The sequence below is a fragment of the Ictalurus furcatus genome, chromosome 17, assembly GCF_023375685.1.
Source record: "Ictalurus furcatus strain D&B chromosome 17, Billie_1.0, whole genome shotgun sequence".
NCBI classification, from domain to species: Eukaryota; Metazoa; Chordata; class Actinopteri; order Siluriformes; family Ictaluridae; genus Ictalurus; species Ictalurus furcatus.
The window spans coordinates 27,253,963-27,281,935 of record NC_071271.1 but is presented as its reverse complement, the minus strand read 5'-3'; the positions used below and the strand labels follow the sequence as shown (position 1 = coordinate 27,281,935).

The window sequence follows — 27,973 nt, the reverse complement described above, 5'->3', positions numbered from 1 at the left end:
GGAGATGAAAAGGAGATGGAGATGAAAGGGAGATTGAGAGGAAAAGGAGTTGGAGATGAAAAGGAGATGGAGATGAAAAGGAGATTGAGAGGAAAAGGAGATGGAGATGAAAAGGAGATGGAGATGAAAGGGAGATGGAGATGAAAGGGAGATGGAGATGAAAAGGAGATGGAGATGAAAATGAGATGGAGATGAAAGGAGATGGAGATGAAAGGGAGATGAGATGAAAAGGAGATGGAGCTGAAAGTGAGATGGAGATCTTCTTTGCCGTCTATTTCCGGGAGCAGAGCAAAAATAAACAATGTATTTGGCCAGATTGTGTCTGAAATGTCAGTTACTCGATATTTCTTTCTTTCCCGTGGCCTCGTGCCTACAGCCCGAATCACAGCCATGCAGATGTTCAGTAACCTCGCTCTTGCTCGTGTGATATTGCTTAAATATAAAGGTTCAGTATAGTACACAAAATAGTCAAAACATGACATTTTCAAGCTCGCTCTCCATACGTTTCCTCACTTCACTGCTCTCCTAATAACAACTGCTGCTGCACACAGAGAGGGCATTAATCTTATATCCATTGCTGTTGAAGTGTCTTGCCACTGGAAAGGAGAAATCCTTCATTCTGATGGTGTGAAAGTGCTCGAGAAAAAGATCAGCCAATTTCCTCCTGGTTTCTTCAACATATAGCTGATTACATCTCTTACAGGAAAGAAAATAAACAGCTTTTACGGTTATTTACAGTTGTAAATATTCAGATCCATGCTGCTATAGAAAATTAAAAAACAAATATAAAAAATATAAAAAACACCTTCTGATTGAAGAATTCACCTGTGCTGTGGTATAACTGTGCTCAACACACACACTCTGTGAAAAGAAAGATAACGCCCACCACATTATAACTCTAATGTAAACACTTCTCTGCGTCTCTGCATTATAATCGTTTTTCTTTCGTTTTGTACGAATGTATTGTGAATACTCGATGCATGTAGCCAGACAAACTGGTCCAACTAGTACAGCTACGTACAATCATATGGATATCAGGCATCTTAAATCTTCACCCCACATCTACGCAGGACAGAAGAGAAGACCTCTATTTCTAAATTATGTAGGTAATTAATTCATTTTATCTTCAGTAACATGCAGTATTGTTACAGATTTGTCTGTGTGTGTGTGTGTGTGTGTGTGTGTGTGTGTGTGTGTGCATACTGTTCGTTGTGTTTTTGCGAGTAGAATATACTCATTAAATATGCAGGGTTTATGATGAACACATGAATTCAGTGTAGTTCAGTGGTGTCGCTATCAGTTTAATTCAGTAAGCTAATGTAGATAAGTTGTGTACATGTCTCTACTTCCATGTGTTTAATTTAATGAGATACCGTAGACACAGGACAGGGCAGGGCAGGACAGGACAGGACAGGACAGGCTGGTGTATGTTCTTATGGCAGAATTGTCACTTTATATTGCCTTTATATCACTGCACAGTAAATTGATAACACTATAAAGTTTTGTGTTGTTAGAGTGCCTCAGGACCCCCCCTTCTGTTTACAGTTCACTGACATTCTGTTACGTTACCTTTACAGTTAATAAACCCAGATTTAACTGTAAATGAACTTCATTAACAACGTTTTCACAGAGTTACTGCAGGATAAATATCACATTGTGCAAACATGTCTGAGTTATTTTATTGCAAAAACTAAATTCTTTCACACTACACACAGAGTAAACACATCAGAGTAAACACATCAGAGTAAACACATCAGAATGAAGTAATTAATAAACATTGTGTGTGTTACTGTTTAATCTATTCAAAATTCATACTTTTGAGCTATTTATAGATAAACTTAATATTCATGAGACGAGTTCCTGTTCCCACTTACGTTATAGCAGCTATAAACACTCATTCCCTCACCATCCCTCTCTTTATTCTCTCTCTTTATTCCCTCTCTCTATTCCCTCTCTTTATTCTCTCTCTTTATTCCCTCTCTTTATTCTCTCTTTATTCCCTCTCTTTATTCTCTCTCTTTATTCCCTCTCTTTATTCTCTCTTTATTCCCTCTCTTTATTCCCTCTCTCTATTCCCTCTCTTTATTCTCTCTCTTTATTCCCTCTCTTTATTCTCTCTTTATTCCCTCTCTTTATTCTCTCTCTTTATTCCCTCTCTTTATTCTCTCTTTATTCCCTCTCTTTATTCCCTCTCTTTATTCCCTCTCTTTATTCTCACTCTCTTTATTCCCTCTCTTTATTCCCTCTCTTTATTCTCTCTCTTTATTCCCTCTCTTTATTCTCTCTTTATTCCCTCTCTTTATTCCCTCTCTTTATTCCCTCTCTTTATTCTCACTCTCTTTATTCCCTCTCTCTATCCTCTCTCTTTATTCCCTCTCTCTTTATTCCCTCTCTCTTTATTCTCTCTTTATTCCCTCTATTTATTCCCTCTCTTTATTCTCACTCTTTATTCTCTCTCTCTTTATTCCCTCTCTTTATTCTCTCTTAATTCTCTCTTTATTCCCTCTCTTTATTCCCTCTCTTTATTCCCTCTCTTTATTCCCTCTCTTTATTTTCACTCTTTATTCTCTCTCTCTTTATTCCCTCTCTTTATTCTCTCTCTTTATTATCTCTCTCTTTATTCCCTCTCTCTTTATTCCCTCTCTTTATTCCCTCTCTTTATTCTCACTCTTTATTCTCTCTCTCTTTATTCCCTCTCTTTATTCTCTCTTAATTCTCTCTTTATTCCCTCTCTTTATTCTCTCTCTTTATTCCCTCTCTTTATTCTCTCTCTTTATTCTCTCTCTTATTCTCTCTCTTTATTCCCTCTCTTTATTCTCTCTCTCTTTATTCCCTCTCTCTTTATTCTCTCTTTATTCCCTCTCTTTATTCTCTCTCTCTGTATTCTCTCTCTTTATTCTCTCTCTCTTTATTCTCTCTTTATTCCCTCTCTCTTTATTCTCTCTCTTTATTCCCTCTCTCTTTATTCTCTCTCTTTATTCTCTCTCTTTATTCTCTCAACCATGATTGCAACCTATCATGTTACTGAGAAACCGCAAGAAGCTTGACGTTGTGGTGTTAGTGAGAAACAGTAGTGAAGTGTAAACTCTGTGATGAAGATTTGGGAAAAGTTAAAGTTACAGCTTCACCTCTGACTGTTACACAGCGCTGACACTGGAGACTCCTTCCATACACGTTACATAAAGAACATAAAAATTAAGCACATCAACTATTATTTTTTAATCAGTTTATTATCAGTGGAGCATGCGCTGTACACATCCCTGTGAACTAGCCGTTACTATAGAAACCATAACGTATTAGCTCGAGCGCATTAATATAAACCCGTTATAAAGAATTAATAAACAGCTCCTGAACCAATCACAGTCCAGAACTCAGCAGCTCTGCCAGAATAAAATGCTGGTGATGTAGATAGATATAATGACAATATATTATGAAATATTATGAAATAAATGTATTAATTGATGTAGTTGAGGACAGGAGGCTCCGCTCTTAGCATTCACCGCGTGCCTTAATTGATTAAACATTAAATCAAGGTGCGCTGCGAACACGCAGAGGTGGAGTCTGATACGTCTAATCAGTCTGTGTGTGGTACAGAATCAGACTTTAATAAAGACTAAATATCAGACTGTGGTTCTCTTGGACTGAGCATCCATTTTATACCACATACTTCTGAAATTCTGATGTTCAGCATTAAAAATAGATCACACATCTGTCAAATTCCTTCCTGATCAAAACCCTACACGGATTAAAATCATATACCGAGAGGTGCATCACTGATCTACAAACACTACACCATACATATACACTACACCATACATATACACACACCATACATATACACTACACCACACATATACACACACCCTACATATACACTACACCATACATATACACTACACCTTACATATACACTACACCCTACATATACACTACACCACAGATATACTCACACACCATACATATACACTACACCCTACATATATACACACACCCTACATATACACTACACCATTCATATACACTACACCACACATATACACTACACCACACATATACACTACACCATACATATACACACACCATACATATACACTACACCACACATATACACTACACCATACATATACACTACACCATACATATACACTACACCACACATATACACTACACCACACATATACACCACACCACACATATACACCACACCACACATATACACACTCCATACATATACACACACACCATACATATACACACACCATACATATACACTACACCATACATATACACTACACCACACATATACACTACACCACACATATACACACACCATACATATACACACACCATACATATACACTACACCATACATATACACTACACCACACATATACACACACACCATACATATACACTACACCACAGATATACTCACACACCATACATATACACTACACCCTACATATATACACACACCCTACATATACACTACACCATTCATATACACTACACCACACATATACACTACACCACACATATACACATACCATACATATACACTACACCACACATATACACTACACCACACATATACACACACCATACATATACACTACACCATACATATACACTACACCACACATATACACTACACCACACATATACACCACACCACACATATACACTACACCACACATATACACACTCCATACATATACACACACACCATACATATACACACACCATACATATACACTACACCATACATATACACTACACCACACATATACACACACCCTACATATACACACACCATACATATACACTACACCATACATATACACTACACCACACATATACACACACACCATACATATACACTACACCACACATATACACTACACCATACATATACACACACCCTACATATACACTACACCATACATATACACTACACCCTACATATACACTAGACCACACATATACACTACACCACACATATACACACACCAGACATATACACTACACCATACATATACACTACACCATACATATACACACACCCTACATATACACTACACCATACATAAACACTACACCCTACCTATACACACACACCATACATATACACACACCCTACATATACACACACACCATACATATACACTACACCATTCATATACACTACACCCTACATATACACACACCCTACATATACACTACACCACACATATACACACACCCTACATATACACTACACCATACATATACACACACCCTACATATACACTACACCCTACATATACACTACACCACAGATATACTCACACACCATACATATACACTACACCCTACATATATACACACACCCTACATATACACTACACCATTCATATACACTACACCACACATATACACTACACCACACATATACACTACACCATACATATACACACACCCTACATATACACTACACCATACATATACACACACCCTACATATACACTACACCCTACATATACACTACACCACACATATACACACACCATACATATACACTACACCACACATATACACACACCCTACATATACACTACACCACACATATACACTACACCATACATATACACTACACCACACATATACACACACCATACATATACACTACACCACACATATACACACACCCTACATATACACTACACCACACATATACACTACACCATACATATACACTACACCACACATATACACACACCATACATATACACTACACCACAGATATACTCACACACCATACATATACACTACACCCTACATATATACACACACCCTACATATACACTACACCATTCATATACACTACACCACACATATACACTACACCACACATATACACTACACCATACATATACACACACCCTACATATACACTACACCCTACATATACACTACACCACAGATATACTCACACACCCTACATATACACTACACCACACATATACACACACCATACATATACACTACACCACACATATACACTACACCATACATATACACTACACCACACATATACACACACCATACATATACACTACACCACACATATACACACACCCTACATATACACTACACCACACATATACACTACACCATACATATACACACACCCTACATATACACTACACCACACATATACACTACACCATACATATACACTACACCACACATATACACACACCATACATATACACTACACCACACATATACACTACACCACACATATACACTACACCATACATATACACTACACCACACATATACACTACACCATACATATACACACACACCATACATATACACACACCCTACATATACACTACACCATACATATACACACACCCTACATATACACTACACCACACATATACACACACCCTACATATACACTACACCACACATATACACACACCCTACATATACACTACACTACACATATACACTACACCCTACATATACACTACACCACACATATACTCACACACCATACATATACACTACACCACACATATACACACACCCTACATATACACTACACCATACATATACACACACCCTACATATACACTACACCACACATATACACACACCCTACATATACACTACACCACAGATATACTCACACACCATACATATACACTACACCACACATATACACACACCCTACATATACACTACACCATACATATACACACACCCTACATATACACTACACCCTACATATACACTACACCACAGATATACTCACACACCATACATATACACTACACCCTACATATATACACACACCCTACATATACACTACACCACACATATACACTACACCACACATATACACTACACCACACATATACACACACCACACATATACACTACACCATACATATACACTACACCACACATATACACTACACCACACATATACACACACCATACATATACACTACACCACACATATACACTACACCACACATATACACTACACCATACATATACACACACACCATACATATACACTACACCACACATATACACTACACCACACATATACACACACCATACATATACACTACACCACACATATACACACACACCATACATATACACTATACCACACATATACACTACACCCTACATATACAATACACCACACATATACACCACACCACACATATACACTACACCACACATATACACACACACCATACATATACACTACACCATACATATACACTACACCACACATATACACACACCATACATATACACTACACCACACATATACACACACCATACATATACACTACACCATACATATACACTACACCACACATATACACCACACCACACATATACACTACACCACACATATACACTACACCATACATATACACACACACCATACATATACACTACACCACACATATACACACACCATACATATACACACACCATACATATACACTACACCATACATATACACTACACCACACATATACACACACCCTACATATACACACACCATACATATACACACACCCTACATATACACACACCATACATATACACACACCATACATATACACTACACCACACATATACACACACCATACATATACGCTACACCACACATATACACTACACCACACATATACACACACCACACATATACACACACCATACATATACACTACACCACACATATACACCACACCACACATATACACTACACCATACATATACACACACACACACACACCACACATATACACTACACCACACATATACACTACACCATACATATACACACACACCATACATATACACTACACCACACATATACACACACCATACATATACACACACCATACATATACACTACACCATACATATACACTACACCACACATATACACACACCCTACATATACACACACCATACATATACACACACCCTACATATACACACACCATACATATACACTACACCATACATATACACACACCCTACATATACACTACACCACACATATACACACACCATACATATACACTACACCATACATATACACTACACCATACATATACACACACCCTACATATACACTACACCATACATATACACTACACCCTACATATACACACACACCATACATATACACACACCCTACATATACACTACACCATACATATACACTACACCCTACATATACACACACACCATACATATACACTACACCATTCATATACACTACACCCTACATATACACACACACCATACATATACACTACACCACACATATACACTACACCACACATATACACTACACCATACATATACACACACACCATACATATACACACACCCTACATATACACTACACCATACATATACACACACCCTACATATACACTACACCCTACATATACACTACACCACAGATATACTCACACACCATACATATACACACACCCTACATATACACTACACCCTACATATACACTACACCATACATATACACACACCCTACATATACACTACACCCTACATATACACTACACCCTACATATACACTACACCACAGATATACTCACACACCCTACATATACACTACACCACACATATACACTACACCATACATATACACACACCCTACATATACACTACACCATACATATACACTACACCATACATATACACACACCCTACATATATACAACACCATACATATACACTACACCCTACATATACACTACACCATACATATACACTACACCATACATATACACTACACCATTCATATACACTACACCACAGATATACTCACACACCCTACATATACACTACACCACACATATACACACACCATACATATACACTACACCACACATATACACTACACCATACATATACACTACACCACACATATACACCACACCATACATATACACACACCCTACATATACACTACACCACACATATACACTACACCATACATATACACTACACCACACATATACACTACACCACACATATACACACACCATACATATACACTACACCACACATATACACTACACCATACATATACACTACACCACACATATACACTACACCATACATATACACACACACCATACATATACACTACACCATTCATATACACTACACCACACATATACACACACCCTACATATACACTACACCATACATATACACACACCCTACATATACACTACACCCTACATATACACTACACCACACATATACACACACCCTACATATACACTACACTACACATATACACTACACCCTACATATACACTACACCACACATATACTCACACACCATATATATACACTACACCACACATATACACACACCCTACATATACACTACACCATACATATACACACACCCTACATATACACTACACCACACATATACACTACACCACAGATATACTCACACACCATACATATACACTACACCCTACATATATACACACACCCTACATATACACTACACCATTCATATACACTACACCACACATATACACTACACCACACATATACACTACACCATTCATATACACTACACCACACATATACACTACACCACACATATACACACACCACACATATACACACACCATACATATACACTACACCATACATATACACTACACCACACATATACACTACACCATACATATACACACACACCATACATATACACTACACCACACATATACACACACCACACATATACACACACCATACATATACACTACACCACACATATACACTACACCACACATGTACACTACACCACACATATACACACACCATACATATACACTACACCACACATATACACTACACCATACATATACACTACACCATACATATACACTACACCACACATATACACTACACCATACATATACACACACACCCTACATATACACTACACCACACATATACACACACCCTACATATACACTACACCACACATATACACACACCCTACATATACACTACACCCTACATATACACTACACCCTACATATACACACACCCTACATATACACTACACCATACATATACACTACACCCTACATATACACTACACCACACATAAACTCACACACCATACATATACACTACACCACACATATACACTACACCACACATATACACACACCATACATATACACTACACCACACATATACACTACACCATACATATATTGTGTAAAGGACATTAGACATTGGATGTTAACTAACTTCCTTCTACTTAATTCTGATAAAACAGAAATACTTTTATTAGGCCCACGTGTAGCTAGAAGTAATCTTTCTGATCACATGGTTACTCTGGATGGTCTTTCTGTTTCATCATGTGCAGCAGTTAAAGACCTTGGAGTGATTATTGACTCCAGCCTATCATTTGATGCTCATGTAGATAATATTACTAGGATAGCCTTCTTTCATCTCAGAAATATTTCTAAAATAAGAAACATATTGTCACTACATGATGCAGAAATACTAGTTCATGCATTCGTCACCTCTAGATTAGATTACTGTAATGCCTTACTGTCTGGATGTTCCAGTAGGAATATAAATAAGCTCCAGTTAGTCCAGAATGCAGCTGCTAGAGTCCTAACTAGAACTAGAAGGTACGACCATATCACACCGATATTATCAATACTGCATTGGCTCCCAGTAAAATCTCGCATTAACTATAAAATACTTTTATTAACCTATAAAGCACTAAATGGTCTCGCGCCACAATATCTAAGCGACCTTTTGGTTTTATATAATCCGCCACGCCTACTTAGATCAAAAGATGCAGGCTATTTGACGGTACCTCGAATAGTGAAGGCTACAGCAGGGGGAAGAGCTTTCTCTTATAGAGCCCCACAGTTATGGAACAGTCTTCCTATTAGTGTTCGGGACTCAGACACAGTCTCAGTGTTTAAGTCTAGGCTTAAAACGTATTTGTTTACTCAAGCCTACCCTGACTAGATTCTGTTCTACTACTTCGCAGTCATAATAATCTTTTTTCTCCCTCCCTCCTTTCGCCGAGCCCCACATGAATTTATGGAGATACTAGAGATCCAGATCCTTTCTGCCTCTGGATGGAGCTCAAATCTTCTCTAATTCCAGACTGCTGGGACTACGGCTGCTCCTAAGGCCATACAGACTTCATATAAATCCATAATGAACTTTTTCGCGCTGTCTGTTGTTACCCAGATGAGGATGGGTTCCCTTCTGGGTCGGGTTCCTCTCAAGGTTTCTTCCTCTTAAAACATCTTAGGGAGTTTTTCCTTGCCACCGTCGCCACTCAGTGGCTTGCTCAGTTGGGATAAATTTGCACCTTTAATATCTGTATACCATGTTGATATTTCTGTAAAGCTGCTTTGAGACAATGTCTATTGTAAAAAGCGCTATACAAATAAAATAAAATTGAAATTAAATTGAAATATACACTACACCACACATATACACTACACCATACATATACACTACACCATTCATATACACTACACCACACATATACACACACCCTACATATACACTACACCATACATATACACACACCCTACATATACACTACACCCTACATATACACTACACTACACATATACACTACACCCTACATATACACTACACCACACATATACTCACACACCATATATATACACTACACCACACATATACACACACCCTACATATACACTACACCATACATATACACACACCCTACATATACACTACACCACACATATACACTACACCACAGATATACTCACACACCATACATATACACTACACCCTACATATATACACACACCCTACATATACACTACACCATTCATATACACTACACCACACATATACACTACACCACACATATACACTACACCATACATATACACACACACCATACATATACACTACACCATTCATATACACTACACCACACATATACACACACCCTACATATACACTACACCATACATATACACACACCCTACATATACACTACACCCTACATATACACTACACCACACATATACACACACCCTACATATACACTACACTACACATATACACTACACCCTACATATACACTACACCACACATATACTCACACACCATATATATACACTACACCACACATATACACACACCCTACATATACACTACACCATACATATACACACACCCTACATATACACTACACCACACATATACACTACACCACAGATATACTCACACACCATACATATACACTACACCCTACATATATACACACACCCTACATATACACTACACCATTCATATACACTACACCACACATATATACACACACCCTACATATACACTACACCACACATATACACTACACCACAGATATACTCACACACCATACATATACACTACACCCTACATATATACACACACCCTACATATACACTACACCACAGATATACTCACACACCATACATATACACTACACCCTACATATATACACACACCCTACATATACACTACACCATTCATATACACTACACCCTACATATATACACACACCCTACATATACACTACACCACACATATACACTACACCACAGATATACTCACACACCATACATATACACTACACCCTACATATATACACACACCCTACATATACACTACACCACACATATACACTACACCATTCATATACACTACACCACACATATACACACACCATACATATACACTACACCACACATATACACTACACCACACATATACACACACCACACATATACACTACACCATACATATACACTACACCATACATATACACTACACCACACATATACACTACACCATACATATACACTACACCATACATATACACTACACCATACATATACACACACCATACATATACACTACACCACACATATACACTACACCATACATATACACTACACCACACATATACACTACACCATACATATACACACACACCCTACATATACACTACACCACACATATACACACACCCTACATATACACTACACCACACATATACACACACCCTACATATACACTACACCACACATATACACACACCCTACATATACACTACACCCTACATATACACTACACCATACATATACACACACCCTACATATACACTACACCCTACATATACACTACACCACACATAAACTCACACACCATACATATACACTACACCACACATATACACTACAGCCTACATATACACTACACCACACATATACACTACACCACACATATACACACACCATACATATACACTACACCACACATATACACTACACCATACATATACACACACACCATACATATACACTACACCATTCATATACACTACACCACACATATACACACACCCTACATATACACTACACCATACATATACACACACCCTACATATACACTACACCACACATATACACACACCACACATATACACACACCATACATATACACTACACCACACATATACACTACACCACACATGTACACTACACCACACATATACACACACCATACATATACACTACACCACACATATACACTACACCATACATATACACTACACCATTCATATACACACACCATACATATACACTACACCACACATATACACTACACCATACATATACACTACACCACACATATACACTACACCATACATATACACACACACCCTACATATACACTACACCACACATATACACACACCCTACATATACACTACACCACACATATACACACACCCTACATATACACTACACCCTACATATACACTACACCATACATATACACACACCCTACATATACACTACACCCTACATATACACTACACCACACATAAACTCACACACCATACATATACACTACACCACACATATACACTACACCACACATATACACTACACCATACATATACACACACACCATACATATACACTACACCATTCATATACACTACACCACACATATACACACACCCTACATATACACTACACCCTACATATACACTACACCACACATATACACACACCCTACATATACACTACACTACACATATACACTACACCCTACATATACACTACACCACACATATACTCACACACCATATATATACACTACACCACACATATACACACACCCTACATATACACTACACCACACATATACACACACCCTACATATACACTACACTACACATATACACTACACCCTACGTATACACTACACCACACATATACTCACACACCATATATATACACTACACCACACATATACACACACCCTACATATACACTACACCATACATATACACACACCCTACATATACACTACACCACACATATACACTACACCACAGATATACTCACACACCATACATATACACCACACCCTACATATACACTACACCATTCATATACACTACACCACACATATACACTACACCACACATATACACTACACCATTCATATACACTACACCACACATATACACTACACCACACATATACACTACACCACACATATACACACACCATACATATACACTACACCACACATATACACACACCACACATATACACTACACCATACATATACACTACACCATACATATACACTACACCATTCATATACACTACACCACAGATATACTCACACACCCTACATATACACTACACCACACATATACACACACCATACATATACACTACACCACACATATACACTACACCATACATATACACTACACCACACATATACACCACACCATACATATACACACATCCTACATATACACTACACCATACATATACACTACACCACACATATACACTACACCACACATATACACACACCATACATATACACTACACCACACATATACACTACACCATACATATACACTACACCACACATATACACTACACCATACATATACACTACACCATTCATATACACTACACCACACATATACACACACCCTACATATACACTACACCACACATATACACACACCCTACATATACACTACACTACACATATACACTACACCCTACATATACACTACACCACACATATACTCACACACCATATATATACACTACACCACACATATACACACACCCTACATATACACTACACCATACATATACACACACCACACATATACACTACACCACAGATATACTCACACACCATACATATACACTACACCCTACATATATACACACACCCTACATATACACTACACCATTCATATACACTACACCACACATATACACTACACCACACATATACACTACACCATTCATATACACTACACCATACATATACACTACACCACACATATACACACACCACACATATACACTACACCACACATATACACTACACCACACATATACACACACCACACATATACACTACACCATACATATACACTACACCATACATATACACTACACCACACATATACACTACACCACACATATACACACACCACACATATACACTACACAATACATATACACTACACCATACATATACACTACACCACACATATACACTACACCACACATATACACACACCATACATATACACTACACCACACATATACACTACACCACACATATACACTACACCACACATGTACACTACACCACACATATACACACACCATACATATACACTACACCATACATATACACTACACCATACATATACACACACCCTACATATACACTACACCACACATATACACACACCACACATATACACACACCATACATATACACTACACCACACATATACACTACACCACACATGTACACTACACCACACATATACACACACCATACATATACACTACACCACACATATACACTACACCATACATATACACTACACCATTCATATACACACACCATACATATACACTACACCACACATATACACTACACCATACATATACACTACACCACACATATACACTACACCATACATATACACACACACCCTACATATACACTACACCACACATATACACACACCCTACATATACACTACACCACACATATACACACACCCTACATATACACTACACCCTACATATACACTACACCATACATATACACACACCCTACATATACACTACACCCTACATATACACTACACCACACATAAACTCACACACCATACATATACACTACACCACACATATACACTACACCACACATATACACTACACCATACATATACACACACACCATACATATACACTACACCATTCATATACACTACACCACACATATACACACACCCTACATATACACTACACCCTACATATACACTACACCACACATATACACACACCCTACATATACACTACACTACACATATACACTACACCCTACATATACACTACACCACACATATACTCACACACCATATATATACACTACACCACACATATACACACACCCTACATATACACTACACCACACATATACACACACCCTACATATACACTACACTACACATATACACTACACCCTACGTATACACTACACCACACATATACTCACACACCATATATATACACTACACCACACATATACACACACCCTACATATACACTACACCATACATATACACACACCCTACATATACACTACACCACACATATACACTACACCACAGATATACTCACACACCATACATATACACCACACCCTACATATACACTACACCATTCATATACACTACACCACACATATACACTACACCACACATATACACTACACCATTCATATACACTACACCACACATATACACTACACCACACATATACACTACACCACACATATACACACACCATACATATACACTACACCACACATATACACACACCACACATATACACTACACCATACATATACACTACACCATACATATACACTACACCATTCATATACACTACACCACAGATATACTCACACACCCTACATATACACTACACCACACATATACACACACCATACATATACACTACACCACACATATACACTACACCATACATATACACTACACCACACATATACACCACACCATACATATACACACATCCTACATATACACTACACCATACATATACACTACACCACACATATACACTACACCACACATATACACACACCATACATATACACTACACCACACATATACACTACACCATACATATACACTACACCACACATATACACTACACCATACATATACACTACACCATTCATATACACTACACCACACATATACACACACCCTACATATACACTACACCACACATATACACACACCCTACATATACACTACACTACACATATACACTACACCCTACATATACACTACACCACACATATACTCACACACCATATATATACACTACACCACACATATACACACACCCTACATATACACTACACCATACATATACACACACCACACATATACACTACACCACAGATATACTCACACACCATACATATACACTACACCCTACATATATACACACACCCTACATATACACTACACCATTCATATACACTACACCACACATATACACTACACCACACATATACACTACACCATTCATATACACTACACCATACATATACACTACACCACACATATACACACACCACACATATACACTACACCACACATATACACTACACCACACATATACACACACCACACATATACACTACACCATACATATACACTACACCATACATATACACTACACCACACATATACACACACCACACATATACACTACACAATACATATACACTACACCATACATATACACTACACCACACATATACACTACACCACACATATACACACACCATACATATACACTACACCACACATATACACTACACCACACATATACACTACACCACACATGTACACTACACCACACATATACACACACCATACATATACACTACACCATACATATACACTACACCATACATATACACTACACCACACATATACACTACACCATACATATACACTACACCACACATATACACTACACCATACATATACACACACACCCTACATATACACTACACCACACATATACACACACCCTACATATACACTACACCACACATATACACACACCCTACATATACACTACACCCTACATATACACTACACCATACATATACACACACCCTACATATACACTACACCATACATATACACTACACCCTACATATACACTACACCACACATAAACTCACACACCATACATATACACTACACCACACATATACACTACAGCCTACATATACACTACACCACACATATACTCACACACCATACATATACACTACACCACACATATACACTACACCACACATATACACTACACCCTACATATACACTACACCACACATATACACTACACCCTACATATACACTACACCACACATATACTCACACACCATACATATACACTACACCACACATATACACACACCCTACATATACACTACACCATATATATACACTACACCACACATATACACTACACCATACAACATCAATAACATCATTCAAATATTCATAGAAATGAAGAGAAAATGGTGATTGTGTTTGGGTGAAGTGTTTAATCCCTCAGCAGCTTCATTCTTCTCAGTCATGGAGGATCTGCTGAATAAAATCACCTACCTGACATGAAGAAGGAATCTCACACACACACACACACACACACACACACACACCACTTCCTCCTGAAATCGAAAGAATAAAATAAAATAAATTAAAAGGGAAAATAAATGAGAAATAAACCGAGGCTCTGCGCTTAAACCGAAACCGCACGAGGTAGCGATGCTGCTGGCGGTGACGTCATCATGCAGCTCGGCTGATGCGCGTGCAGGAAAAAGATCCCGCCGCGTGTCCCGAGAAATAAACACAAACACGGCGCAGTGACTCAACCCGGGGCTTTACGAAACTGTCCTCCTGGGGCAAGATGTCCCTTTTCACTGCAGGAATGTGTGTGTGTGTGTGTGTGTGTGTGTATGTGTGTGTGTGAACTTTGTTTTTGTCTGGGACTCAAAACAAAAAAGATTTTAAAATATGCACTTTTAGAAAACGAGAGACATTTGGAGAACCCAAGAGGAAATGTGTGAAGATTTAGTGCTTTAATGTGAGGACTTTACACCACTGTACACCACTGTACACACACAGATGACAAATAAACAACACACACACACACACACACACACACACACACACACTCACACACACACACACATACACACACGCACACACACACACACACACACACACGGGACAGGGGTCTATACTTCTCTGTTTTGTTAAGCATTGTGCAATGAGATGTGTGTGTGTGTGTGTGTGTGTGTGTGTATTAGGGGTGAGGGCACTGTGTGTAAATGTTTTACTAAAACTCCAGCAGTTTGTGTGTTTAAGGGTAAAGTCATGTTTCAGACAGCTGGATCCTCGTCTGATCCTCCGATGGTCATGAAGGCTTCAGAATCTGGAAGTGTTACAGAATTAAATGACCTTCCTGTGGAATCCAAGCAGATTAAACCGTATCTGCTGGAGCTGAGACGCAGAGCGGAGAAGGAGCCTGTTGTTAAACCACATCCTCATTTATCTGATAACTTCCTGATCAGGTTTCTGAGAGCCAGAGACTTTGATGTGGAATTGGCACTGAAGGTCAGAACATCTGTACATTTATGTATTTATCATATGGAAACTCTCACATTGAAATAATAAAAACTTTACTGTGTGATACTGACATGTGAAGACATTCTGAAGACACGTTTTAAGACATTTGAGAAATTTCTGTTACAACTAACACAATGCTAATGGTGTGATAAAGGTCGAATAAAATCAAAAACAGACTAAACTCACCACTCTTTTATTATCACACATCAGCGCTGGAGGCTTTTGGTTTCAGTTCAACAATAAACAGTAAAGTGCAGGAGCAGACAACACTGGACATGAGGATTTAAGACTACACCGGATTTAATCCACATCAAATAAATAAAAATATCAAATGTTTTATTGGATTTTATTTTCAGGTCAGATTGGTTGACAATAACTCGATCAAAACAACAAATTTGAGTGCTTCACATGTCTGTACGGATCATATGGTGGTTTTATTTAGTATATTTCTTCACCATCGTGAAATTCCTGGCCACTCCTAACACGTGATGATTTTCTAAATCATTTTTAGATGTTTTCAGTCTGATTTGCAGGAAGTGCAGTAGATATGGTAAGTGTTGATTTGAACCTGTGTACAGTGCAGAATGTGGCATTCGCTGCAGATCTGGTCGTACGCACCGGTCCGCGACTCAGATCACGATAGTGGCTTCAATTTCAATTCCATTCGGTTTGATTTAATAAAATTTTGAACATAATTTGAATGAAGATTTTGACTGAAAACACTTCTTTTTTATTTCTTATTCAAAAAAAGTGCAAAACAATGTGTATTTTTGTCTGTATAAAACTAAATAAATCAAAAACAGCTATGAACAGTGGCTTAATATTGTAAACAAAATGTACAACAGGTTCACCGTAATAAATGAAATTATAAATTCTCAGAAAAGTTTTCTTGAATAAATTAAGTATTTGACCCTGATAAAAGGATCGATTGAAACATAACGATGTCCGTAGCAGAGCCCATTTTACCTGGAAATAGAGCTCCAATGCCCCTACCTTCATCTCTAGCACCGTAGATCACAGCAGCGTGGAGCTGGTGTCGTCAGAAAGCTACTGAAGAGCTCTATGTAACTGTTATAACGTGGTTGTGTAACTGTATTACCTCTATTGCATGCAGGTCACTGTGATCCAGAGATATTGGACTGATATATATATATATATATATATATATATATATATATATATATATATATGGTTTAACTCTATGGGTTGTGCAGATTAGGACCTCTGCTGTTCAGACAGTGCAGTTGCAATAGATGCAGAATTAAAGGGGTCATAACATTATTTTTCCTGTTTTTCTTCTGTTTGGGAGTGTAATGTGTGTGTAATGTACGAGTGTAATGTATGTGTTTGTCCATGTATAAGATCTGCAAAGTCCCAAAACACATAAACCCAAAGGGGTTTATTTTATCTAACAGAGAGCACTGCTCCAGACCCCCCCGAAACGCCTCGTTCCAAGTCCAGATTTACTTCCGTAATTTCTCTACGTCACAGCGTGCACTATCAGCACAATCCCGCCCAAAGGCAGGCGCAAAGAAAGAAGGCGGGGCTTCAGTGAATTCAGGCGCCATGTCGCAGAGACACTGTGTGTTTCGGTGCGAAAGCAAAACCTCTTTGTTTATCCTTCTGAAAACAGACGGAATCAGTGGTTACTGTTTATTTATGACGCAGTTCCTGAGCAGTACAACCCGAGCGTTTGCGTGTGCACCGTGCGGTTTACGCAGGACGGCTTCCTGAACCTGCGCGAGAACAACGCAGGCTACACACGAAGACTACTCCTGAAAACTGGAGCGATTCCCACTTTACTCAGACAGTCTTGTGTTTCTGAATCAGAAGCTGTACGTGTGTTTGATTATTTATGAAGTCTCTGTTGACTGTTCACATGCGGAGTTTTGTGTTGTGGCTCAGTCGTAGACCTCTGCTAAGCTGCTAGCTAAAGGACATGTGTGTTTGTATGTTGGTGGTCTGACAGAGACGCTGATTGTAGCTGCTGTTGTGATTGTATCTTTAGACGGTTTATATCAATCCAATCACAAGAATAAACGCTAGCTTTCAAAGATATATCGCAGGAGTACCGACGCACACACAGGAGCTGTGTACAGTACAGTTAGTCCCGCCGGCGGGGTCGGAAACTTACATTGCTGCTCGCCGGTTTGGGTGTTTATGTTAAAATTACTCTTTTTAACGACCTCCTGTGAAACCTTTTTTTTTTGCAATTTATGGATAATGGACTTTCCTTCGTGTGTTTTGTGGCACCGTGGACTGATTTCCTGATTTCTTTGTGCAGTTGAAAATCTCGTTGGTCTAACTGCAAGCCCATGCTATTCTGAATGGTACAATAGCTGGTGTTCTGTCGATTTGTCCTACCTTGTCAGATTTACACTGAGTGTGCAGCCTTGGGAATTTTACATCATCCACGGTATGTTCATCGAAGATCTCCTCGTAATCGTTTCAAGTGGACCTCGGCTGTCTCCTCAGAATCTCATTACATCCCGGCAATCTGGTCCTCATCTCGCTGAATGAAACCAGGCAGCGGGCCATGTCTGGAAAGGGGAACAGACTTCATATAAAACCATAATGAACTTCCCTTTACTTTCACACTATCCGTTGTTCCCCAGATGAGGACGGGTTCCCTTCTGAGTCTGCTTCCTCTCAAGGTTTCTTCCTCATGTCGTCACAGGGATTTTTTCCTCACCACCGTCTCCACCGGCTCGCTCAATAGGGATAAATTCTCACACTTAAAATCTCCATCCTGTGTTTATATGTTTCTGTAAAGCTGCTTTGAGACAATGTTCATTGTGAAAAGTGCTATACAAATAAAATTGAATTGAATTGAACTGCGGGGGGTCTTGAGTTTGGCATGAGCTTTAGAGGAACTTACCATTGGATGCTCTGCTTCATGGCCTTACGAGAGGCTAACTATTTGATAATCCATGTCTCTGACCATGACACAGTCCAGGGACATGTCCTCAGTCTCTCCTGTATAATAGCAGACTGCAAGCAATTTTTGGTTCTACTTTAAAGGCAGTTTAGGAAAGCAGCGCTCTCCTGATGCACCGTAAGAGGCAGTGTGAGGTGGGAAAAATATATTGCAGATTGCCTGAAATGATTAAAAAATCGTATTTTTGCTCGGAAAACAGATCAAGATCAGTATGTAGACACTACATGGTTCTTTGTATATATTCCTGAGTTCTCACCCTAATTCAATTCAGTTCAATTTTATTTGTCTAATATAGGCTACTTCTTACTTGTCAATCACGCAGCTGACGTGAACAGAAGCCAACCAGGGCCGCGTCCGAGCTCAGGCCCACCGAGCCCCTATTATAATCCGGGTCTAAATGTGCATTGAGTCACAAAGTGAAAATCTACAGAGAGTATGTGACTGTGAAGAACTTGATAGTGGAAACCTGACTGTGTTCTCAGAACCTTCTTTATTGTTGCATTGTTAAAAAAAATAGCTATAAATTTGACTGTAATTTACTGGCAACGTGGGTTTACTGTAAAGTACTGTAAAACATTTTATAGTCATATTTACAGTAAAATACTGTAATATCTTAATGTTGTATAAAATAACACATAACCCAGTATACTTGCTCATTTGGCTGACGCAGGACCCAACTGTTCTGAAAGGTACGGGTCTTGCACAACCTTGACAGCTTTCAGTGCTGGGATTTGAACACAGAACCTTCTGATCAGTGACACAAAGCATAAACCACATGCCACTCAGGTTACCAGTAAAATACTGTAAATACAGTATTTTTTTTACAGTGATGTTTATATATTCATGGTTTATATATTACACATTTATGATGATGTTTCTCCACAGTTATTGATTAATTATCATAAATGGAGAGAAGAGTGTCCTGAAATAAGCGCTAATCTGCAGCCGTCCTCCATCATCGGCCTCCTGAAAAACAATTACCACGCAGTTCTCAGGTCCAGAGATGCTGCCGGAAGCAGAGTGTTAATTTACAGGATCGGTCAGTATTCAGATATTCAGAATATTCATTTATTTTGAATAATATAGAAAATAAAAAGAGCTGATGGTGAGATTATTTTACTAGGATAACATAAACATGTAAAAGAGGTTCAGGAAGGACGGAGAGAAAAAGCGTGACGTATAAAAACGAACCGTGTTTATTATTTATCTGTCTGTTCTCAGGTCAGTGGAATCCGAAAGAGTTTTCAGGGTATGAAGTTTTCCGTGTCAGTCTCATCACATCTGAACTGATTGTCCAGGAGAGTGAGACTCAGAAAAACGGACTCAAAGCTATTTTTGACCTTCAGGGCTGGTGTTTCTCTCACGCCCTCCAAATCACCCCCTCACTGGCAAAGAAGATCTCCTGTGTCCTCACGGTACAACATTATAAACGGTTCTCTACCTCAGTATTTTACTGGAACAGAAAGAGGATGTTAATGAGTTAATGAAGTATTTATAATTACTGCTGGAATTGTTTGGTTAAAACTCCAAAAACTCTATATTTTGCACTCACTATCTCATATTTACACTAGCTATCCTCCTGCACTGTTCAGTGAACAGATAATAGTATTTTTTAACATACATGTATAATCATGTTTTCCTTCTTGTTTACTCAGGACTCGTTTCCTTTAAAGGTGCGTGGGATCCACTTCATAAACGAGCCCCGATTCTTCCGTCCCGTGTTCAGTATGATCAAACCACTTCTGCCTGACAAAATTAAACAGAGGGTCAGCAAACTTCACCTTTCACTCTCCACCGTTCTTATTTCACACTTCACCTTTCACAATTTACCTTACACCTATCGTTCTTTCACCTTATGCACTTTATCTCACACATTGTTCCCTACTCATTAATAATAACAGTGTCTCCTGAACAGCTTGCACTGTAGTTCTGTGAACCACAGGAAACTACAGTACCAGTGGCGGTGAGAATCACCTGAACACTCATGCCAAGACCTTCAACAAAGTCACAAAATATGGCTTTGAAATATGCAGATGTTTTCCCTAGAACCTTCTTACTGAGCTGGTGTAGGATCTGAAGGACAAGGAACCCTGGTGGATATCCAGAGTTCCTAAAGTATATTAAGCCCTTATCCAGAGAGGGGGGGGAGAGGGGGGGGGAGAGGGTTGGGAGAGGGGGGGGTGAGAGAGAGAGAGGGGTGGGAGAGGGGGGGAGAGGGAGAGAGGGGGGGGAGAGAGGGAGGGGGGGGAGTGAGAGAGAGAGAGAGGGGGGAGAGAGTTGTTCAACCTTGTGCCACTCTGAGATTTAATATGGCTGACTGATACAACATTGTTTGAGAGAACCAACATGCAATGATGTCTCAAGACTGGTAAGAAGAACTTGAGGACCAGATGGAACACGCTCAATTCCGGTTGGTGGATATGGTCTTACACCAGGGGGCAGTCGCCCCATAGCCCTATGGAACCACACTGCTACCCAGCATATTAATGCCCATGGTAACGATCTCTTTCCGATAGGGTACTGACCCCAAACACAATCCGTCTATTAGGAATACCCTGAGACAAGGCCTATGGTGATTCACAGGTTTTCCTTCCAAGAACAGGCGCTCCAAATCAATGTCTTGACTTTAGTATCACAGGTGTTTTCATAATGTATGCAGAGCCTTAGCCGTGTCTCCCCTGATGGCCACTGGCATCTCCCCAATATCAAAGAATGAGAAAAATGTCTATATGATCACAATATGCATTAAACTCCATCTGGTTTTATTTATATAGCACTTTTAACAATTGTGATATTGTCACAAAACAGCTTTACAGAATTCTGGATCTGTAATAAACAAGGCAGAATTTATACACCAGATACCACAATCATACATTCACTTAGTTACGTTGTAGAAGGTCTCTGTATGTACCGTTGAAGACGTCCAGGTGATTCTCACCATCCCTCGTGATTAGGAGGGGTGAAGAAGAACCTTATTTAGAGTTTCACCATTACTGAGTCCTGTCTGGATCATCTCAGGAAATTTCACAATTACACCAATTTAACAAAGAAGACTTAAATGCTGTTTATGTAACACTTTCCTCCTCAAATTCTATAAATACCAAGCCACTGGGTTAATGATTTTAGCATTCAGTTGGTGAGTGATAATAAATGAGAAGGTGTTTATAACAGACCTGTGTTCGTTCTGTAGATTCACTTCCACAGCAGCTTGTACACGATGAGCCTCGCTCAGTTCTTCCCTCCGTCCATCCTCCCGCTGGATCTGGGCGGCTCAGGGCCGAGTGTAGACGAGCAGTGTGAGGAATGGACACAGCACATTCTGCAGGCTGAAGGCTACCTACAGAGTCTGTGTGTGGATTCAGGAGGCAACTCGTCTGAGAGCTGATGATGTCACCCTCACGATGATGTTCTGACTGAACGTCACACTTTTACAATATTACAGAAAGGAGAATTTATTAAATGGTTGCGTCTATTATTCATTGAGTTCATTTATAGCAACAAGTCTTTAGTGTTTTAGGGTTTGACTGACATGAGGATAAACACACATGCAGGCCTCTGCCAATAATAAACTGATTTTTCAGTGCAGCTTCTGTTGTATTCTCACTGCTGTTGGTGTTGATTAATTTATGTACATGTGAAAATAACTGAATTTCTTTTATTTATTTAGATAACAAATATTTCTCATGCTGGATTTATTTTACTGCATCAGGAACTTTGGCAGTTCATTACAGAGATTAAAAACTGCACAAAAAGCACTATTTTGATGCATAAAACACCAGAAGTCCAGAAGCTCAATCAAAAAGGTGTCTATTATGCCTTAGAAAAGAGAAAGAGTGTACTCTCAGTGATCTACACTACTTCAATTAAATTCAGGTAACAACACCTGAGGAAGAACACAAACACTTAAGTACACAAGAGACCACAAAATTAATGAACCTACTTTCCACAATACACATATGAATTACTATGAATGATTTTCTTTGGAAATGCTTGTAATCATGAACAATAAAAACAACATTATAAACATTTCTGCTCAAAGTACAGTCAATGAATGAATAAGAACTCTGAGTATATAAACATAGCACTTACTGGTCCTAAGAAATGTATAAAGAATTTAGAGAAGTTTTGAAATATGTCTGTATCTGATTCCATCAGTATGTTTCACAACAATAAGGGTGTGAAGGTCATGGGAGCGCTCTTTGCTTTTACCCACCATGAGATGTTTCTTGTGTGACACCTTGGTAACGAAAAGCCTTTTTATAGCCCATCAATTTACTAACCCATCTGATATTAATTTACATAGATAGGGGGTGTAATTACTTACGGATTTCAGCTGCTTCCTCGCATTACCTTGCCTTAGAGAACTGCTTTTTCTTAGCGTGTTCAATACTTTTTTCCCGTGTCATTCCACTTTATTACACATGACTTTATTTATGGACTTTAATGTTGTGAAGTCTTTATATTTCCGGATTTCTTGAGTGAATACTGATGTCTGGGGAAAATTTCATGTGAAAACCTCACTGGAAATATATTTACTGAAAAAAATGTTGATGCATTCTATACATATTTCCCCCACTGTATATGCACAGGTGTCATCTATGCTGGAACATAGAAACCGTCTTTAGCATTTAGGTAGAGATTAGATAACTGCACTGACAGAGGAATAAGAGGACCAGGAGACCCCTCAGAATTAAGATTGGGAGTGTTAAAAGCCATGTTCATTACTTATCACGATTCAGCAGAAGGCAAAATGAAAACCTCATTCAATAATAGGCAGGGCAGCCTGTCAGATGTGGTGACGTGCAACACCGGCGCACCTCAGGGAACTGTGCTTTCACCCTTTCTATTCACCATATACACCTCTGACTTTAGCTACAACTGTGGAACATGCCACCTCCAGAGATTCTCTGATGACTCCTCCATCGTGGGCTGCATCAGTGAAGATAAGGAGGAGGAGTACAGAGGCATAGTGGAGAGCTTTGTCAGATGGTCTGAGAATAACCACCTTCAGCACATCGGCAAGACCAAAGAACTGATAGTGGACTTCCCCAACACCTATTACCATCCAGGGGGAGAAAATAGAGATGGTGGACTCATACAAGTTCCTGGGAGTGCAC

General features: G+C 38.7%; 1 protein-coding gene across 1 annotated transcript; it reads left to right on the top strand.

Annotated features, from left to right (window-relative positions):
- Positions 1–961: 961 nt before the first annotated feature.
- ttpa (tocopherol (alpha) transfer protein) lies at positions 962–26,441 on the top strand. The gene is made up of 6 exons (XM_053646567.1): positions 962–1,102; positions 19,658–19,906; positions 23,742–23,895; positions 24,078–24,271; positions 24,512–24,622; positions 26,047–26,441. The coding sequence occupies exons 1-6, from the start codon at positions 977–979 to the stop codon at positions 26,239–26,241; spliced, it is 1,029 nt and encodes a 342-aa protein (XP_053502542.1). The 5' UTR covers positions 962–976; the 3' UTR covers positions 26,242–26,441.
- The last annotated feature ends 1,532 nt before the right edge of the window (positions 26,442–27,973 follow it).

What these genes read in the sequence shown, in the direction of transcription:
- ttpa (XM_053646567.1), top strand. Translation starts at nt 977, where the DNA reads ATGCATGTAGCCAGACAAACTGGTCCAACTAGTACAGCTACGTACAAT. An exon ending in ATGTGGAATTGGCACTGAAG is followed by an intron (nt 19,907 to 23,741) that starts GTCAGAACATCT and finishes GTTTCTCCACAG; the next exon opens with TTATTGATTAATTATCATAA. An exon ending in CTGACAAAATTAAACAGAGG is followed by an intron (nt 24,623 to 26,046) that starts GTCAGCAAACTT and finishes TTCGTTCTGTAG; the next exon opens with ATTCACTTCCACAGCAGCTT.